Source organism: Bacillus rossius, chromosome 1, assembly GCF_032445375.1.
Source record: "Bacillus rossius redtenbacheri isolate Brsri chromosome 1, Brsri_v3, whole genome shotgun sequence".
Lineage (NCBI taxonomy): Eukaryota > Metazoa > Arthropoda > Insecta > Phasmatodea > Bacillidae > Bacillus > Bacillus rossius.
The window spans coordinates 354,507,433-354,527,747 of NC_086330.1; the positions used below are offsets into that span (position 1 = coordinate 354,507,433).

General features: G+C 38.4%; 1 protein-coding gene across 2 annotated transcripts in view; it reads right to left on the bottom strand.

Moving 5' to 3' along the window:
- LOC134528254 (pyruvate carboxylase, mitochondrial) overlaps positions 1 to 20,315 on the bottom strand; it is a 113,000-nt gene that overhangs the window by 53,279 nt on the left and 39,406 nt on the right. For both annotated transcript variants that reach the window (XM_063361710.1, XM_063361711.1), the window contains exons 2-5: positions 5,073 to 5,272; positions 2,127 to 2,311; positions 1,022 to 1,187; positions 631 to 776 (exon numbers count right to left, since the gene is read on the bottom strand). In XM_063361710.1, the coding sequence (XP_063217780.1) occupies positions 631 to 776; positions 1,022 to 1,187; positions 2,127 to 2,311; positions 5,073 to 5,211 (636 nt within the window). In that variant the 5' untranslated portion in view covers positions 5,212 to 5,272. The remainder of the gene's footprint in view (positions 1 to 630; positions 777 to 1,021; positions 1,188 to 2,126; positions 2,312 to 5,072; positions 5,273 to 20,315) is intronic.

Consider the following 20,315-nt stretch of genomic DNA (forward strand, 5'->3'; position numbering starts at 1 on the left):
AGGAAACATTAATTTTATATGATTTTCTAGTGGTTTACAATGTACCTTTGTGTAGTTTTTTTTTTTAATTTCTCTATAATAATTTAATGCTCCAGAAACCATACTGTAAAAATGAACTTGTTTTAATTCTCATAAAAACTTAGCACATCAGTTGCAATGATGATATCAAGTAATGCAAACAAGTGTCTAAAAGGTTGGTATAAGACTTCACAATGAAACTGAGAAAAAAAAACTGTGAATAATTTAAAACTCCAAAACTAAACAAATATAATTAACTAATTAAACTGAGAGTTTAAACTTGTGATATTCATAAAATGTCCAACAAATTGGTAAAATTGGTTCAAAGGATACGAATGGCTAATGTTTTTAAAACAGATACAGCACCTACTACCTTTACACAACAAAAATCACATAATACCTCGTTAAGAGTAAAATTAAAAACTTTCATCTAGATCAATTTTTACTGCAAGTAATGAAAAATCAGCTGTTGAAGGATGAACATTATATTCATGTAAAATTGTTACTTATATGTACTAGATACCTATTTTTCTAAGAGTTTTAAATGCTACTACACAATTTAATAGCATAGTTAAGATAAAGAATTATTCCTTAATTTCAATGAAAACTCGCCTCCATTTTCCGCACAACCCTCATCCCTCGACCGCCACCGCCGTAGGCAGCTTTGAATATGACAGGAAGACCATGTTTCAGACAGAACTCCATGGCATCTTTCGACGTGGTGATAGGGCCTGGTGTTCCGGGGACCACTGCCACTCCTGTAAAATTGACAAAAACTAAAGTTAGAAAAACACTACTAATTATGGGCGTAGATCATTTTGATTCCAGATTTATGGTTTTACAATTTTAAGTTTATATTTATTATCAATAATTTTAAGTTCCTTAAAAAGCTAACATTTTTTTAAGAATATCTCTAATGAGAAGATATCATGATATGAAACATTTCTGAGTACTTACACACCAACAAACACACACAAAACCAACCAAGCTAGGTTTGACTCACCTGCATCAATAGCAGCCTGTCTGGCAGCAACTTTGTCCCCCATCTGCTGCACGACCCTGGGCGACGGACCAATGAACCTGACGCCCGCATCCAAACACGCTTGGGCAAAGTCTGCCCGTTCCGAGAGAAATCCGTACCCTGGATGGATGGCATCGACATCATATTCCTGCCGACATTAACACATTTAGTAACTGCCAAATACTTAAAACAAATAACACAAAGGAAGCACGACACAAATAAAATGTTACACATCTTTTTTTTAGCCACAAAAATACAACCATAGCTGATTATACACATAATATTAAGTTATAGAAAATATTTCCCAGCGGAGCCTGCCTAGTCAGGCGTGTGTCAGTGTTAGTGAGGCAGAACGATAAATGCTACTCTCGTTAGTGCTTCTAGTACAATATCACCTCTCAGCGCAAGGCTCTGAACTTGTGTGCAGTCTTCTCGTCGTACACAGGGTAACTATGAGATTTCAGTGGCGACCAAAACATTATTATATGGCTGAGAAATGAAGATAAAGGTGTTGTGCACGTCCCTTGAGTCATTTTAAGAATCTGTAGCAGATGTTTCATATCTAAAAATTAATCTGAAAAAAAAAAAAATTTAGCCATTTCTACTCTTCTAAAAATACAGTTTGAAAAAAAAATACAGAAACAGTATTACTCACCCACCCTCAGCGCATTCCTAATGCTTTTAGTAAACAAATACCACTCTGATATATTGAGCAGTTTTCAAATTGTGTGGTTTTTTTCTAAAACTCTACACACCTGCCCATTTAGGCGACACATATAGCATATCTTATGATAGGGCCACAATCACCTCCTATCAAGGCGGTGCAATTTCTCAAGTGGCGGACGTTCCCGTTTAATCGGTGTGCTTACTGGTGGTGCTCCCATTTCCCTCACCCGTTCATTCCGTCAATGCTCAAATTTTTAGCGTATGCAGTCTCTTAATGACCTTGATTTAAACAACATGCTGAGCTCTAATTCTGCAGTCGTTCTCTCCTTTTTCGATAAGAGAAAATGTGTGAACATAATGCAAAGAGTTATTTTATGTGGAAGCATACCATGCAGAGTTAACTATGAGGCTCAATAATTACCTTAGCTACTCGGATGATTTCTGGAATGTTGAGGTAGGCCTGCACAGGTGGTAGTCCTTTGCCGACGATGTAGGACTCGTCCGCTTTCTGCCGGTGCATGTGCATCTTGTCTTGCTCGGAGTAGATTGCCACGGACTTGATGCCGAGCTCCGTGCATGCTCGGAACACACGGATAGCGATTTCCCCTGAAGGAATAAAAAGACCTGGCGTTACACCTCTCCCTCGGCGGTTTATCCAGAAGCTAGCTCGGGAAAGGGGAGAAGAGGTCTCACATCTAAAAAGTAACGTTTTTTTTCCAGTTTTTCCTACAGAACTTATTTTCATCCAGTAGAAATGCATCAAAAAAGGTGGCTTCAATCACTCAAGTCTCTTATCTGCTTCTGAGCAGAATACATCATAAAAATAGCATAGATTTTGACAGTGTTTATTTTTTTAACTATTTAATGTAAATATTCTGTATTTTTCAATGGGGCTTGTCTTATACTGCATCTTAAATGTCAATGAATGGTGGCATACACTCAGATCGTTAAAATAACACCTAGTTGGTATTGGTCATTAACAATAAATTTTCTACAGCACAGAAAAAGGTGGTAGGAAGTAGTACATAGCTATAAAATGTGAACCAAATTTCATTACTGAATATAGTTTAAAAAAAAGTGTTAAAAAGGATTAATCTATACTACTATTATAAAGCTGAAGAGTTTGTTTGTTTGTTTGTTTGTTTGTTTGTTTGTTTGAACACGCTAATCTCAGGAACCACTGGTCCGATTTGAAAAATTATTTCAGTGTTGGATAGTACATTTATCGAGGAAGGCTATAGGCTATATTATATTATCAATAACATTAGGGATCCTTACTAAAAGTCCAATTTAGAATCAAATGCGTTGGAGGGGGTTAGATACAACATGCAGTACACGTACGAAGTGTGTGTTGACAATGCCGCAGGCGCTAGAAGTTTATTTCCTATTGCCTATTAACATTGTTGCCATGCACTATATGCCTTATCATTCTTAATTTTCCCATACAAGTAAAAAACACCCGTGTGATATTAACAACTAAGCAATCAGTACCCTCATAAGAGTTCAATTAGTATTTAAATACTTTTTATCACTTTAAATCGCAAACCTAAACTATTGTTTTTTTCCCCTCTCTCTGTGTTTAATTTGTTTTTTTATTGCCCTTTTTTTCAAGTATATATATTTTACAGACTTGAAACTTCACAGTAATGTTCCTTATGTTACGCAGAATGACATTTTCCAAAAATTAGATCCCATGGGTGGTTAAAACTAGGCAACAGTGGGTACTTTGTCTGCATGAGAACAGAATTTTGCATTGTTCATGCCTTCTGCATATCCATGGCAACGGGCATCGCGCGGCAGTGGCGTACCCACAAGGAGGGGCATGTATAATGAGCGGCGCAAGAGTGAACTGCCTGTAGACTGCCGTAGCGAAGTACGGGTACATCAGTTGTACGTTGCGTGCACGAGTCGGAAAACCATTGGTGCTATTCATTTTCTCTCCGGTAAATTATACAGCATTATAATAATAAATTTTCACAGAATTTTTTTTTTATTTACGATTACTGTAAATGGGAGATGTGGCTTAATTTTTTTCCATTAGTATAGCCGTGCGATGCCGGGTCGGGCAGCTGGTAACACATGAGAGGCAACATTTTAAACTTAAAAAATTTAAATGGCTTACATAGAGCAAATACAAATTTTAAAAAAATTAATATTTGTTGAGAAATTATGTTGACATTAAAAGTATCTATTAGGAGCTTTTCTGAACAAATGGAAAGAAAAAATTGAATTTTTTTTTTATTTACTATTTAACTGTTGAACACTTAACTACAGATTTTCTTTTAATTACAGTAAGTTATTGATATTGGTAAACAATATAAATAAACAAATTCATTGTAATTAAACGTGATACTTTATTTACTCATCTTACACCAAATATCTTGTCTTTCATTCAACTCTAAATAACATTAAAAGATATTATCCTTTCGACATATATTTAAAATAAAAATTGTACTCTTATTTTTATTTAATACAAAATAACTATTCATGCATGAATAGTTGCTAAGAAAAACTGTAACTGGTTATTAATAAAAATAACTGTTAGAGAACTGCACAAGATAAAATAGCAGTGCCTACAATCTGTGAGAAGAAACATTTCTGACACAGTAACGAAAAGCTGGAAACAGTTTTGATGCAACAGAAAAAGTAGTTGTATTTCTTAAATTCCATAATAAATGGAAAATTAAGCTGAATTCAACATATTTTTGTTGTGGCATTTATATACGTTTGGGCAAAGTTTAAGAGATGTTAAAAGGGGGGTGTGGGGTGTTTTTCTTCTTGTGTAGCAAAACACACGCTACAGTTAAGGTGAATAAAGTAATAGTGAATTTTTTGCTGAAAGTTTGAGGGGAGCATTCTTTTACTATATGAACGAAACAGTTAATGTATTTAGCCAGAATTCACATGCAAAAAAAATGACAACATAAAAAACCAACTGGAAGATACTATTCTACTGGGCTGTATGACTCAAAATTACTAAGTTTTAATTGTCAAGGCATAAGGCCTTTCTGCACATATTGCAGTGACATTGGTGTAATAAGCTTAAAGCTGAAGTAGATAAATTAAAATAATTTTGAAAATCAAAATCAGTACCTATAAAAAAAAGTAGTTGAAAGGCTACCCTTATCTTCACAACAATTGAAAAAATTTTTAATATAAGTTAAAAAAATTAATAGCTACTCAACAGTTTTTTTTACATTATTTTTGATAGAACCATGTAGGTAAGTTAAAAGAAAATATATATATACATTTAAAAATTAAAATTGTTACATAATATTTTTACTAATTACACAGTACTATATACATGTGAATAAAGGCTTAGATATGAAACACTTATGCATGTGAAAGTTGTCCACTGTGTGTTTACCCCTGTTGGCGCAGAGGATGCTCCGTATGGGCTTGTACTCGACGTCGGTGGAGAAGCCGGACCTGGAGAGCGACCACACGAGGAACTGGCGGTGTCGCGAGGGCAAAGCCGCCCCGCGGGAGACACACGCGCCCAGCATGGCGGAGAGGTCAGAGAGATGGTCACTGCTGGAGGGTCGCTTCCGAGTCGTGTCACCGCATCTGAAGAGGAAAAAAAAAAATGAAAATGCAGACAAACCACAGGAGTTGTTTTTTTTTTGTGTACCCTTCGAGTGCAGGCTGCAACATACACTACTTCAAAGCTACAATCTAGATGTTAACATACAATCAAGAACAGCAAGAGCACTGTAAACTGACTGATAGTAAATGCTCACTGAAAACACCGGCAGGACATTATTCGACTACGCAAAATGTTAATGTGCCATATAGGATACACTTCAATAAATCCACGACATTCAGTGTGGATTGCAGGCTTTACTTTATTTTCCAGCATATCAGTGCAATACTGAATGTTGATTGTTCGTTGGTCTTCAAGAATATTGCATAAAATAGGGCCTTGTGAGTCCCAGAAATGTGTTAAGCATCACATTACCACCAAAATGGCCGGGTCTTGAATTTTTTCCATGTTGGAGAACTTGTGTGTTTCCACTCAAGGCTTTGTCTCTTTAACTCAGGCTCGTAATAATGAATCCATGTATCATAGCCCGTAACAATGCTTTTAAAAAATGCTTCAATCTCAGTGGAACATCGAGCTCTCAACTGTTTACCGATTTGAAGCCTTGTTTCTTTGTGGGTGTCCATTAGTTTTCTCGGCACCCATCTTGCGCAGGTTTTCTTGTATTGCAGTTTTATTTTGAATAATGTTACAGACAGTTCGAACTCTTGAGACAATTTTACAGTTATAATTTCAAAAGTGATTCGTCGACTAGAATTATCGCATCAATGCAAGATTCGAGGGAGAAAGTGGCCACTTCGACTGGTCTGTCACTTCGCTGCTCATCACCGATATTTTTCAGCCACTTTTAAATTGTTCTGCCCATTTGTAAATATTTTATACAATTGTTCCCATACACTTATCATCCTTGCATGGATATCACTACCTTTAACACCTTCCGTGACTTAAAATCTAATCACTGCACGTTGTTCTTCCGTGTTACAACCCTCAATCGAACTAGACATCTTGAACTGAATGATTTATATACAAAATCTTATCGAACAACTGATCAAAAGTCATTAAAATGATGCCAACTTAAACTTTTGAAAGTTTTGCATTGATTAAATAAACCTTTTTGAACTACATTGAATTGTTTCTACTTACATACTTCAAAAAATGTGAAATAAAAGGTGAATAGAAACAACAACTATAGAATTTATAGAAATATTTTCATTTTACTCATCAAAAGGGTTTGATAACATTTAACTTAAAATTTTAAATATAATGTAAAAAGATTCAACAACTTTATACATGGTTCATTTATTGCCTTTGGAAAGGGAAGGGGGCTGCTAAACACTATTACTACCTCGGTCGCAGGAAAGCCTAGTTCAGTCCCTGATTGCAGTTGCAAGGCCCCACACACAGAAGCCACAACCAAAACCTTTTTTAGGTGGGGAGGAAGGGAAGATAGCTCATTTAAGCAAATAAGTTGCTAAGTTAGCATATATTTTTTTTACAGTATGAACAGTTAAAATTAGCCAATTAAAAATAATTTTTTGATGCATCAGTCATGCAAAGAAGTTTTTTTCTCTCCAAATTATAGCATACTTGATTTTATTTTGAATTTGTATTAATAGAAGAGTTATTCATAATTGCATAGCAAACATTTGTAATCACAGTATATATAATTTAGTTCTGGAAATTCTAGTATGTTTTAAGATATTTTTTTTTGTGATGAACATGCAAGTTAAGTTTGTCAGTCAAATTCGGACCTGTTCTGTGTAACTAGAGGTTTATTTTACTTACGCTCTTTTACTCCCGAGGCGATGTAAGAGTTAGGAGCCAACATATGTCAAAAAAGAGTTGGTAAAACTCATTAGCCGAAGAGAATGACTTGTTTATTATTTTTAATCCTGACACAAAAGCAGAAGTCTTGAAAAATGCAACTGTGAATTAAGTTTCGTCTGAAGGTGTGATTACTTAGGCAATACCTAATATTGTGCCACAAATGAAAAGAACTTAATTTATGTTGTATGTGTTTTAACGTAAGATCATCAATAAGGATATACCCCACATAACCTGTAGTAATTAAAGCCAGTACATGTTAACAAAAATACTTTTTTCAAATAACAAATCAATGGCAATATTTAAGAACAGCTTCTCTTTCAACATATATTAGGACAATCATTGGCAGTGGTATTATAAGTATCTACTTTTCACAAGTGACACATTTTATTTAAGAATTTAAAGTTTGAAAAAGTATTTAAAGATACTCAGACAGCCTAAAAATGCATTTTTAACCACCATATTTTTTGTTAATTTCTCAAGGTTAGGACCCCCGGATCCCCACTTGTCTGGGTGCTTCCATACTACCCCCTAACCCCCCCACCACCACCACTACACCCAAAAAAAAGCCTATCAAATATTTATTCTTGTAGCTTCCTTTGCCACTCCCCCCTTTCCCAGAAATCTTGGCTGCGCCTATGCCATGTTATGAGGACGTGTTTGGTCCCTTGCCCAGATATGAGCAAGGGAATAACTGTTGATATGCAGGGCCGGATTTAGACGTCTGGAGGCCTCGGGGCAACAGAGCAGAAATTATTTTCCAAATGAAATGAACAATTTTTTTCAGTCGAGTTTTCCAATAAATAATTTATTGTGAAATCAAGTAGATCTCTTAGTATTTAAAAAACATACATAAATATAATCGGAGACAAGAGTTATATGAAATTAAATTTTAGTGTTAATGAATATTTCTGTTAATTTTTAACAATAATATAATCATGTATGTACAAAGTACTGTGGGTAAAGGTAAAACAGCGAAAAAAGAATATCAAAGGAAAAGATGTTTACTAGTGTTTATTTGTTGGAATTTTAAAGATTTTTTTTTCCAAAGTCTCTATTGTGGGGCCCTCCGTTTTTGGGGGCCCTCCGTTTGTGGAGGACCCGGGGCTTTCGCCCCGGTTGCCCTCACCTAAATCCGGCCCTGTTGATATGTAATTGTTGATGGTTTTACTAAATTTGTCGTTATGCTGTGTCTCGGGAGACATGAAAGCTGAACAAGTGGTACAGGCCTCGGCAGAGCCGAGTTTGTAAATACTTAAGTAGTTCTGCAATGGCCGGTTGACACAGGGGAAGCCTAAGATGTACATCGAGTTCTGTCCCTGCCCGAACACGCCCGAATATTCACCTTCGGCCAACCTCGGGTTTATGTACATATATTTATATTTCTGTTTATTTTAATGTAGCTATACTAACCTAACTAACCGTCCATAGCGTTTTAAAGTGTTTTAATGTAGCTAACCTAACCGACCACTTTTAATATTTGAATTCATTTTTTCAGCGCAAAAATAAAACAAATCCCGAGGTTGGCCGAAGGTGAATATTCGGGCGTGTTCTGGCAGGGACAGAACTTGATGGACGTCTTAGGCTTTTCTCGACGCGGGCTGTATCTGTGCCAAGGAGGATCGCAGCTTGCGTAACCGCGTGCCGGCCGGCGCGTGGAGACCTCGTGCCACGTGGGAAAATCACTGGCGGCCCCCGGGGGCACCCCAGGAAGGGGGAGGGGAACTGGGGACGCTCACCCTTGACCCTCGGCGCCCGACCACCGGCGATAAAGCCGCTCGCCCCAGACAGCAGCCGGTCCCAAGTTCAACGCGGCCGTAACTTTTTAATCCAAGTGGAGAATATCTCCAGATAAACTTTACAGAAGACGCCATCTCGATTTCAACACGCTCGAATAAAACAAGTCAGTTTTCTTATCCTAATGTGAATGACTTGTCACATTTTCGCACGGAAAACTGCCGTTTAGTAAATATAGAGCGCCAGAATAAATGTTTTTCGATTGTTTATTCTTGCCATGCATTTTAAATGAGTTTGAATATTCATTTAATTTGTGTTAGTGGGAGTTCAATAATATTTATTTATTTATTTATTTAATCTGGAAGGCGAAAGTGAAAGCTAATAAATTAACTCTAATCACGCTGCAAAAATGAATTCATGTGGTCTGCCTTTAAAAAGCGGCTGTCGCAACAGGACAACGCTGATCAAAATTTTGTCTGTCTTCTTGGCTTCCTACCACACCATCCGTTATTTTCTGTTGACTTTTTTTGAAACGGGAACAGGAAACATCATTTATCACTATTGTTCTTTTTCTAGGATACCGAAGTACACAGATTATTACAAAAAGTTCAAGTTGACCAATGTATTCGGACTATCGCCCACACCATCCATGACGTCAGAGGGTCACGTGGACCAACAGGCGATCAGTGTCCGTCGGACACAATTTGAGACATTGCAATTTAATACGAACGTTTAATAGACCACAATGTTTTATTTATAACATTAAAAAATGCCTTCTTTAAGGCTAAGAGCACACTAGCCTATTTTATGAGTTAATAAAATATTGTATTTTGACAGTGTAATTGCAGATGTATTCATTCTCATATCTGAACGTTAAATCGTTCCTTCGTGGTACGTTTGTGTCCGAAAACGGGAACAGATGCCAATTTAGAACGGCGCTACTATGTCATCACATAAATACTACTGTTATCGTCCGTGCTGGCATCATTGTGTCGTCCAGAATCGTCAGATGATTTTCTTCTGTACTTGCGGTTCTGCCTCATCAATGTCACCCTATTCTGTTCGTCTGTGCTGTAATTTTTTTTTTCTGACTAAATTATTTCAACGTAGGCCCTAATTCTGTGGCGTCTAAGAACCTGAGAAGGGAGGGGGGGAAATTGAATGGTCAACGAAGATACACGTGGAGGATTAGTCAAAAAGTCATGACCTAGCCCAATATTACTGGATACTTCCCCTAGCTGATTTGACGGCTTGGGCAATCGCCCTTCAGATAGTTTCACGTACCGCGTGAATACATAAATTAATTACCACTTAGGCCTATATGTCTTCCAAACTCTCTGGTCCGACTACATCTACTGATACCATCACCATCTTCCCTTTTACCACATTTTACCCTGAAATTCCTGTTAACGGGTACATTCCTCTGACAAGAGTCACCTTTGCCAAGGTTATCGTGTACCTTTTGACGAAACCTCGGAAAGAGACAGTGTTCTCCCATTGTTGACTTTTAGTCCGTGTGTATCTTCGTCATCCATTCAATTTTTTTTCTATGACAACCAGCGCACACCAGAAATGACGTTATGTTTAAGATATAGAATTAAGTCATTCGTGGTGTTGTAGTTTTAATGGCTAGCAGTATGAAATCGTTTTTATCCACAAGCAGTCACTGGAAGTTATGCCATATTGGATTTTCAACTGCGCATCTCTCCTCTCCTCCCAACACGACACTGGTCAATCTAAAATATCTCAGATAAATAAGCAAAATCTTTCCAGTGTTGTAATTATCTCATCTCTTCACTTTTGTGCATGGAGTTTTACAATAATTATCTCAACAGTTTTATCTAAAGTTCCCCGATAAACATACTTGCGTAAGCATAAATGTTGTGTAACGGACAGTATTAGACCCGAGCTGAAGAGAACCAATGGCAATATACAGTTGACATAATTTCCCCTCATTTGTAATCTTTGGGTATCGTAATCTACCTGCGTCATTACTTCAAGATTCTATCGTAGTGAAGTAGTAGCTTTGTCGTGGTCTCGCATTTGGTAGATATCTGTCGGTGGCTGTGGCGTCCAAGCATGCACTGTGCTTTTTTTTTTTAATGGAACACAAATATTCATGTAAAATTACAGATATTTGTAAATTTGTACATTTACATGAAAACCACTTTTATCACTACAAAATAGTGTTCGCAGTAATACTGCGGTCGGATTATCACCCGGGCATTTATGCTTTGTGTTGTCCCAGTACCTACAATAAATACAGTTATTTGTAAACCGTTCCCTGAACAGCTTTCCAGTATTAACTGCGCACATCAATGAGCATAATAAAACAAAATTAAGTCTAATTATTGAATATTCGATTATCTTAGATTAAAAATTCTACGCTTAAAGGAAAAATTAAAAACAAAATTAAAAATAAAATTATGCGCGAATTTTCCTAAGAAACAGTATTAGGTATCTCTAAAACCGTATTTTATATAGCTATGCAAAAATAACCATAGCTATGTGTTGTACAAAGTTAGAAAATATTTCTTGCAGTATTACAAACTATTTCTTGGCAAATGGTTTGCTAAAGTACAGAATTGTTATTTTCTGTGTGGGAAAGAGGAAGAGAAGCGATAGCGCTTCAGCCAATGTTGCAGGCTAAAATTGCACGCGAGACACTGGGTAATAACTTTATTTTTATTCCCAGGTGCCGTATCAACGAATTCCGGCCACGGGCGTGAGTGATGTTTATGGGGTGGTACCATGAGCGTACTCAGAATTTCATTTCATTAGGGGGGTGGGTACTCTTCATGCTTCTTACAGGCGAATACTTTTCATGATGACAGATGCAGACAGTGTTGTCTGCTGGCTGTACCACCAGCACATGACGTCATTGGTCACGTGAACCAATCAAATGTCATATCCGCATCTGCACCATCAGCTCCGAAACACCAGTCAGACGAGACTGCGCGAATGTGGCAGGCCTTCACCCAGTGCCTGATACAGGTTTTTTTTTTTTTTTTTTCGGGAAAAAAAATTGGGTTGTCTGTAAAGTCGGTTTACGGACGATAGTTTAACGTGACGTCATAACAAAACATTGATGAAATGATTGCATACTTTTATGAATAAAATTGAATCATTATTGAATTATCACTATTTTGTATGGATACAAAGAAGGAGTGAAATGAAATCTACAATTTAATTGATAAATTTACTTTTATTTGCACTCATTAATTCAAATGTGTTTATTACTTTAACGAACAGATTATTTTAACTATAACTTTTATACGTGTTTTTTATTTAACTTCTTCAAATCTGTGTTATTCTGTTAAGGATAGGAAAAGTAGGAAACGAATGGGAGTGTTTCAAGTTTAATGTGCCTCGATAAAGTCGATGGTTGTTCCAATCGAGTGGAAAAGAGATAAATGCGGCGCAAGCGTACAATGAGCGTAACGGGACAATGTGCGTTATGGGAAACTTTTTCGTGCGTGAAGCCGGCGTTCATTGATTTATTAGACGTTGTCACGTCAAAAATAAAAATTTCAACACGTAGCAATATTAAAAAAACACTGGTATTACTACTGACAATAACACAATGACATGTTGGCCTACAGTAGTAGCCGCAGGCGACGTGACTCCTCACACAGTAACATACTGTCTTCACTGATATCTTTGAATATATATACTGTATAGAAGTCGCCAGCCCAGGTTAAAATTTCTAATACGGTTTTGAGGTAGTTGGTTAATTCACCGCCGCAATCGCCACCATCTCTAGGGCATCGACTTGTGGTGGTCCCTAGCGGACAAGTCTCGAACTCTTCAAACACCCCTTCCCCCTCCCGTTGAACGACGTTGAGCTGCAGTGAATGATGGATGAGGGGAGCGGGGAATGACAGCGGGCGACAGCGCTGCGCTCTAACGTGTAAATAACAACTAAGACGATACAGGGCGTTACGGCAGCGCACTGCAGCGGTGAAGTTCCCAAGCTGCTCATCATAAGCTTCTGAAAAACGTAGAGTAAATCCTATCCACTCGCGACTTCTATACAGTATATATATTCAAAGCTGATATCTAATAATGTCTTTATATAACTTCGGGGGGGGGGGGGGGGGAGATACAAGGGCGCCCATGCCCGGGGTCTAGGGGTAATCCCCCCCTTTTTTTTTGTTTCAGCTTTCACGGAAAGGAAAAAAATATATAGTGCCGTCAAGCGTTTTTCTTTCGATAAAAAGATTTAAAAGTCCGTAATACGTTAAAGTGGTTCAACACTGACATATTTTTATACAGCGTTTTTTTACATATATACTTAAAAGTCACCATTCGTCTTCCAAAATATTATAAGTACTCCACACCCCCAGGTCTAGCTTCCCCCTTTTTTACAAACTGTGATATTGGCGCCCTTGGGGGGATATACCTTGACTCTCCGTGCGTCCGGCACTGTCTTTACCAACACCGAGTGAGGTGGATATCGAAAGGCGTATTTCCCTAGTGACAATTTGAACTTTTCAACTTTTCTCTCTCCCATTTTAACAGTCCCTAAGACTCATTTTGCTCTAAAGGAGTTTACCGATAGCTCTTGTGTGTCACCTCCCCCCCCCCCCCCCCCCCTGTTTTTCCACCTCCTCCAGCGCTGGTGGCATTATGTAATGGCTGTCGTTACCACGTAATAAAGCTGTGTTTTGTTTTACGTCTTAAAACACCGTTAAAAGCTTCCCATCACAGCGTTTACAATAAGTTCCGGTTGACTTTTCCTCGTATCTGCTTGTGCAATGGGTATTTACGAGTCTATCTTCTGTTTTAACAGACTTGCAGATTCTTTCGTCTACAGGAGGTTATTTATGAAGGGAACAGAACGAAAAATGCACTATTCACAGACACGGAGTCAGACGCCCGAATAATCCACTTGCATTTTTTTTTCCTGTTACAAAAGTTAAAGGTAAGTTAGGTACGTACGTTACATTAAATTTTCACCCATATTCGTTCTTAATTTTCGGGAAAGATCGGTTTAGCATGTATATATGATCGTATCTAAAATGAAAGATTGATAATGTTAGGTCAGGGACGTTAAAAAATACTCTATAATTGTAATAAAATAAATAAATCTCTTAATTGCAGGTGAGAATGGCGACCTTCGGATATGTTCGGAACTGTTCGGGCGTCTGGCACACCATCCATCCTCTGCATCCTGTAAACTCCTAAGATAGGGAAGTTAGTCATGGCACCAAATCGCTGCCGTGGCTGGCCAATCCCCGCACAGAGAACATGAAGCATGCGACCCTCTCCCTGTATGGCTAATCCCAGCATGACCAGGCGTATAGGCTTCTGCCTGAGACGCACCTAGGTCCCTCCCTAACCCACCTACAAAATAAACTTAGTTTTCAGTTAGGTTAGGTAAAAAATAACGACTTCATTTCAGCTTCCCAAACGTAACGGAAACTCGATGGAACAGACGTTCAGAAACATTCGCGCAGTTGCACTATTGACGGAAACAAATGGGAACAATGATATAAATAAAAAATTTAATATACTACGTTTTAAAAGAAGGACTTAAAAAAATATAAAATAATTTCTCCTACCCCATTGAGATTTATAACCCCATACAGATTTTTCGAAGATTTGTGATTGTGAATTTTTAATACCTTCACTTGATTGTCATCCTCTTGAAAGTTAGCAAAGAGTATAAAGCACAAACAAACAAATCAAATGATTACGTAGGGGTCAGTAGCACCTACGGAAGTTCAACTGCAGAAAGAGTCAACGACACAGAATAGATAAATAGGAATAAGGCAGTGGTGCATGTGTAATTTGGTTGGACAATTAACTGCAACGTCATGAATGTGTTATGTATACTTCACATTAGGCTATACTTTGTTGATGCGGACACACATGCATGTGAACTTCCTTTCTTATTGTCTCCATGTTCACATGGTTAAGAACAACATAAACTTCTACGCTATAAAAACCATCCACGCTTACATTCTCAACTCAAGAAACAAACAACAAACTCTGAATCTTTCCCTTTTGCTGCAAATAATACAAAAAAAGAGTTACAAATATCATTTTGAAAGCAAGTAAACTAGAAACTCATTTTAATCTCAAGGCGTAAGCTTACACGCTTACAAGTAGCGTGCTGCTACTAGCTCAGCGAGTAAGATTAGCTTAATCACCCAAAATAATTCGTCTGAGATTATAACTCTCTTTAGTCTTGAATCGTATTTTCTAATTGGTTTACTTTGCTTTAATTGTATTTCACTTCAAAAGTAAAGGAATAAAAAGCAATAATGTAAAGCCTTACATCAAGTTCGACCATCAATTACTGTTTCCTGAAACAAATCGAACACGGATGGCAAGCGAGAAGCTAGAAAATTCGAGATGAGAAGAAAGATGGGTTACAGTAATTCGATGACAATTGTTTGTTCAAATTAGCATTAACTTGTAATTATCCTACACTGCGTGAACAAAAAATACATATACATATTCCTCTACTTCATAGTCTTTCTCAGAGATCTTTAGAATTTTAGTTTCAAAATTGTAGCTACTTTTCATATAAAAAAAACTAAAAATAATGTTGAAATAACAAATGTATCTTTCATTGGCTGGATAATTTAACTCTGCTGATGAGATCCCTCAATTATTTAAGTAGGGTTTTCATTTTTCTGGTAGCATATGTAGGCTACATGTATTTTTATTTCAATCGTGATTTTAAATCTTATATATATTGTTGGATCAAGGAAATACATTATTTAGCCTACTAGCTATTAGTTCTTTTTAAAAAAAATTAAGTATTTAAAATAGTAACTATATTTTATTTTTGTTTTTTGCAATATATCTTTTTCATTATATTTAAATAGATAGTTAAATATCGCAAGTAGTAAAGTATAAAGAGACTAGAAACACTCGCACACAAGCTTAATTTTGTCAGTGTTAAATTTCCTGAAAAACTTAGTGTAACTGTGTGAATTATGTAACAAAAAAAAGGAAATACCTTGAATTAGTTCTGAATACAACACTGCCAAAAAAGTTGAAAGGCAGTCTCACGTAGCCTTGTAGGCAGCATGAGGTTCATCGACCACCGATCAGTTCCGAACATAACCGAGGTTTCCAGCTCACTCGTAAAAAAAACCACCCTTCGCGAAGGAATTTAACAAAAACATAATTTTGCTATATTTCATACATTTTTACGATTTTAGAGTATTTTCAAAGTCGCTCACCTAACTCCGCCAACCTTCCATTTCCACTTACTATCACCTAAAAAGGCGGAAGCCGAGGACGATTAGGAGGACGGGGTAGGAGAGGAAATATATCCCCCCCCCCCCTCCCGAAGTTATGAAAAAAATATAAAATATGCGAGATCCCGCAGACTGCAGTTACGTTAATTTGGGTGATGCGAGCTGAGCTGTTATAACATCTGGAATCTCAAAATCACAAAGCCCGCGAGGCATGTTCAGAATGATAACGTAACGTCTGAACGTGAATGTTTTTGAATACAAATATTTTTATTTTTATTTATTCTTCTCTCCTTCCCGAATTAATACTCCTGCGTCAGCCACTGATTACGTTTCACTTTTTGAAACGTCAACAAAACACGGGAAATGTAGGCGTATGGTTCGATGCGTTGCAGACATGAGTGCGCGAAGGGACCGCGCCAAGGTCGCAGCCAGCTTTCTTCCGCAAGGTTGGCAACAGCCGGCATTGCGTAACCCTCCCCCCTCCCTCCCCCTGAAGGGGAGTCCTCGCTGATGGCTGGCGCCTGTCAAGTACAAGGCCGCGGCGGACATGCGTCGTACCTAGTAGAGGTGTGAAAGTAACGAAAAAAAAGCGTACCCGTATGTATTCGTAACTATAACAATTAGTACTCGTTACTATCGTATCGTTACGTTTCTCGTTACTTCTGATACTACATAGCATGCAATGCTATGTTAGAGCAACGAATCGAGTCGTATTGCGTACGCGTGCGTGAAACTGAAAGACTGCAGAAGTTGCATTAGTTACACTCCAAAGTTGCTATCACAAAAACTACAGAACGCCAGTTACTTTTTCCTCTCTCGTGACAGACTGCGGCGATATTACGCCGCGCTAGAAAGTTGAAGCACGAAGTATCCTAAATACTTTTGCTACTGTAATTGTGTGTTTTAGCCCATGATTTAAGTTTAATTCATTTTGTAATTATGATTAAACTACTTTTATCAATTCAGCGTTTTTATAAATATATATCAAAAACCTAGCTTAAAATAAGTTTTAAATCAGGTCGTATGCACTTTTTCTGTAGCCTTTGCATAAAACTTTTCTTTTTTTAGGATAAGTTCATAAATCTTTAAAAATTTTGGTTTTTAAAAGCTTTGTTTTTACAAATTTACGGAAAAAAATTCTAGTTCCGGGTAAAACTCATTTTTTAGTACTATGGACGATATCGTAAAACTATATAACTATTATCGTGGTTCTGGAATACCTTCTTATTATAGTTATGACTTGTTCGAAGTGTATAGTCACTGCAAGGTAGGTTACATTTCATTGTTAATGGCTACGTGCCGTTGCTGACGTAACTCAGCATTCTCTGCATTAAGCTTTTGTCTCTTTAATGGTTCGACAATGTATGGCGCATCTGTGATTGTCCGAACACTCTTTAAGTTGTTTGTAAGTTTTACGAGTAAGTAAGTTGACAATATAAAATACATATTTGCTTTCAACAATCTCACAGCTTCAACGTGAATGATGCATGGATGAATGAAAGCCGGAACAGTAAGCCAACTGCGATGTTAACTTTGGCTGGCAACGAAAATGCATGCAACGGGCTAAGAGGCAACGGGCTAAGAGTATTTTAGTAAGTTTGCAGTAAGTTTGTGTTCAAAAGAATGTGTAAACAACCACATTGCCTGTCTGCTAAAGTGAAGGTCAGCTTATTGCCTGTGCCACAGAAAATAAAATTTAAAAAAAAAATCTTTCAGAAGCGAAATGGAGTGCCAGATACTTTTAGTTCATCCGTATACTCGAAACATAGGCGTGCCTACAGGGGGGGGGGGGGGGGCAGGTGGACCATGGCCCCCCCTAATGTAATCACTCAGATCGGCATTTTCTCTAATGCGTTCGTTAATATTCGAATATTCCTGGCACTGTGACACTCAAACTGTGTTTCAGTGTTGCAGCATGCTAATTAACAATATTTTTAAACATTTTATCGTTCTGGAAATACAGCCGCCTTAGTTTATTTAAAACATGAGGTCCCTTAAAATGGCCAAGCAAAAAAAAATATTTTAAGAGGTTTTTTAAAGTTCTGTTGTCTGAATTGCTGTGTTTGCATTCACTAAAAAGAAGTTCATTTCAAGGTGGATCTGGACCAAGCTATTGGAAATTCGAGGGTGGAAAATGTGTAAGTACACTTTAATCATTGTTTATGAAGAAAAAAAAACATATTTTCAAGATTGTTAAAATTATACTGATATAAATATTAACTAGTAAACATATATCGTTGATACTGCACAAAAATATAAACAAGTCAATGAGTGAATGTATTTACGCTATTTAACATTCTAAATTCAGCTTCTGATTTAAAAATTTAGCGCCCCCCCCCCCCCCCCCCCCCCAATGGAAATGTCTGGGCACACCTATGACTCGAAATGTCCATTGGCTACAGAATACCGTGGGACCAGCTTTCCGTCCGATTGGCCACTCCGTGACACGGAGGACATCGAATCGGTTGGGTCTGCCAACTGGAAAGTTAGGATGAAAAGTGGGGAAATGTGCTCCGCCTACGTGCTGGCCAGTTCGGCCATTTTGTTGACGCGTGCGGGCAAGTTCAGTTCGCAATGCTGCATCTGCTCAGACGAGTCGCTGAATCAAAATAACACCGAAACGGCATATGCCGCTATCCGTACGGCGTAACAGTTGCGGGTCTCGGGATCAAACAAACTGCCAGAAACAGGAATCGAACCACGGGCCCATGACGGAGCACCGCGCGCTGCCTCTGGAGCTGGAGTTAAGAACCTTTAGGCATTAACTGCGCCAAGTCAATGACGATAATGACTATAATGTGCGCTGGGGTTAAATAGGCAGCAGGATTGGAGGTCGAGGGTGTAACCCGCGATGTGATAGTATCTGTGTGCTTGGACGTTCCGGGCCTGCGCGCCACGAACAGACGCTTGCATCTGGTCATACGTCCCAGCACGTCTCACTCGAAAATGTTTTAGTTATTTGTGTCACAATATTATGCACAGCCTCCAAAATTACTCGTAATCCAACTGGTTGGCGGCTCGGCGGTCGTAAACTTGCGCGAGTTACGACTGCGGTTGGTATCACTTCGAGTTCTGCCCCGCCCCAGCGAAAAAGTGATCACAGCCACTCAGTATGAAACAAGAACTTCAATTAAATATTCAGTGGGCTACAGCAAAAAAAAAAAAAATTCTAAGAAAATAAGAGTAATCGTGCCACTTGGACATTAAGCGATTGAAATAACAAAGTCATAAAACCAAGTTACAAAATTTAATTCAAATAAATTTGCTACCCCAATTATTCAATGAAAACATTTTACGACAGCGGTAAGTTTTAGAACCTTGTTCAAGTGAAACATAAGCTACATCTTAAATATTTCATCGTTTTCCAGTCAAAGGTTGATCAGCTCCCACTTCGAAAGATGTGTGTAAACTGGGATATGGGAAGCACCTTACCTCGGACCGTAAGTCGTGATATCCCCGTGATGTACCTGCAGCTGAAGTTTGACTTTCGGATTTCAGATGTCACCTCGTAGTGAATTCCGGTTTAAAACTCGACATTTCGGAACAGACTTCTTCTGACAGCCATCCCCGCCGCTCGAACATAACATGTAACGCAGGTGTTGGAACCGGCAGCACATTAGGACCGCTGGTTCTGATCTGGATCCTGGGAACTAGAACGCACCGCAGCTAGTCACCGGGGGGGGGGGGGGGGGGGGGGGGGGGGGTTACTGACCTATGCCAAGGCGACCCGCGCCCGGGCCCGGACTTCTAGCGCCGGAGCACTCAAATATAGTTCAAGGGCGCCCGCCGACCACGCGACACCAGCGCCGCGCCGGGCAGAGCGGCGAGGATCAATGCCGTGCGCGGCATTCGCAGGGGAATCGAGAGGAGCCCGAGATTCACTAGCCCCGAGTCAGGCAACCTTTCCCTCCCCCATTCCTAACAATTACTTTCCCCTACATACGCCGCGTTCGCGCGAATACGTCTTTAAAATTGCTTCCATGGTGGGAGGCAATTTTAAAAAAATTAATTATAACAAAATCTGGGGATACAGTTTGGTGTTGCAGCTACATATCTATCATCTCCATCCAAAATTTAATTACACCACTGGATAGCTAAAACGATAAAATAATTCGTTACGCTAAGTGAGGACTGTGACGCATCGCGCGCGGTGGAGGGGGAAGCGCCGCCATTTTGAGGTCATTTTGCTGCGTTTCGAGATTTCCATTTAGTATAACTTTTGACTCAGAGAAGCTACGACGTTCGTTTGAGTTTCAATCGTCAGTTACAGTGAATATGTATGGTGTTAAAA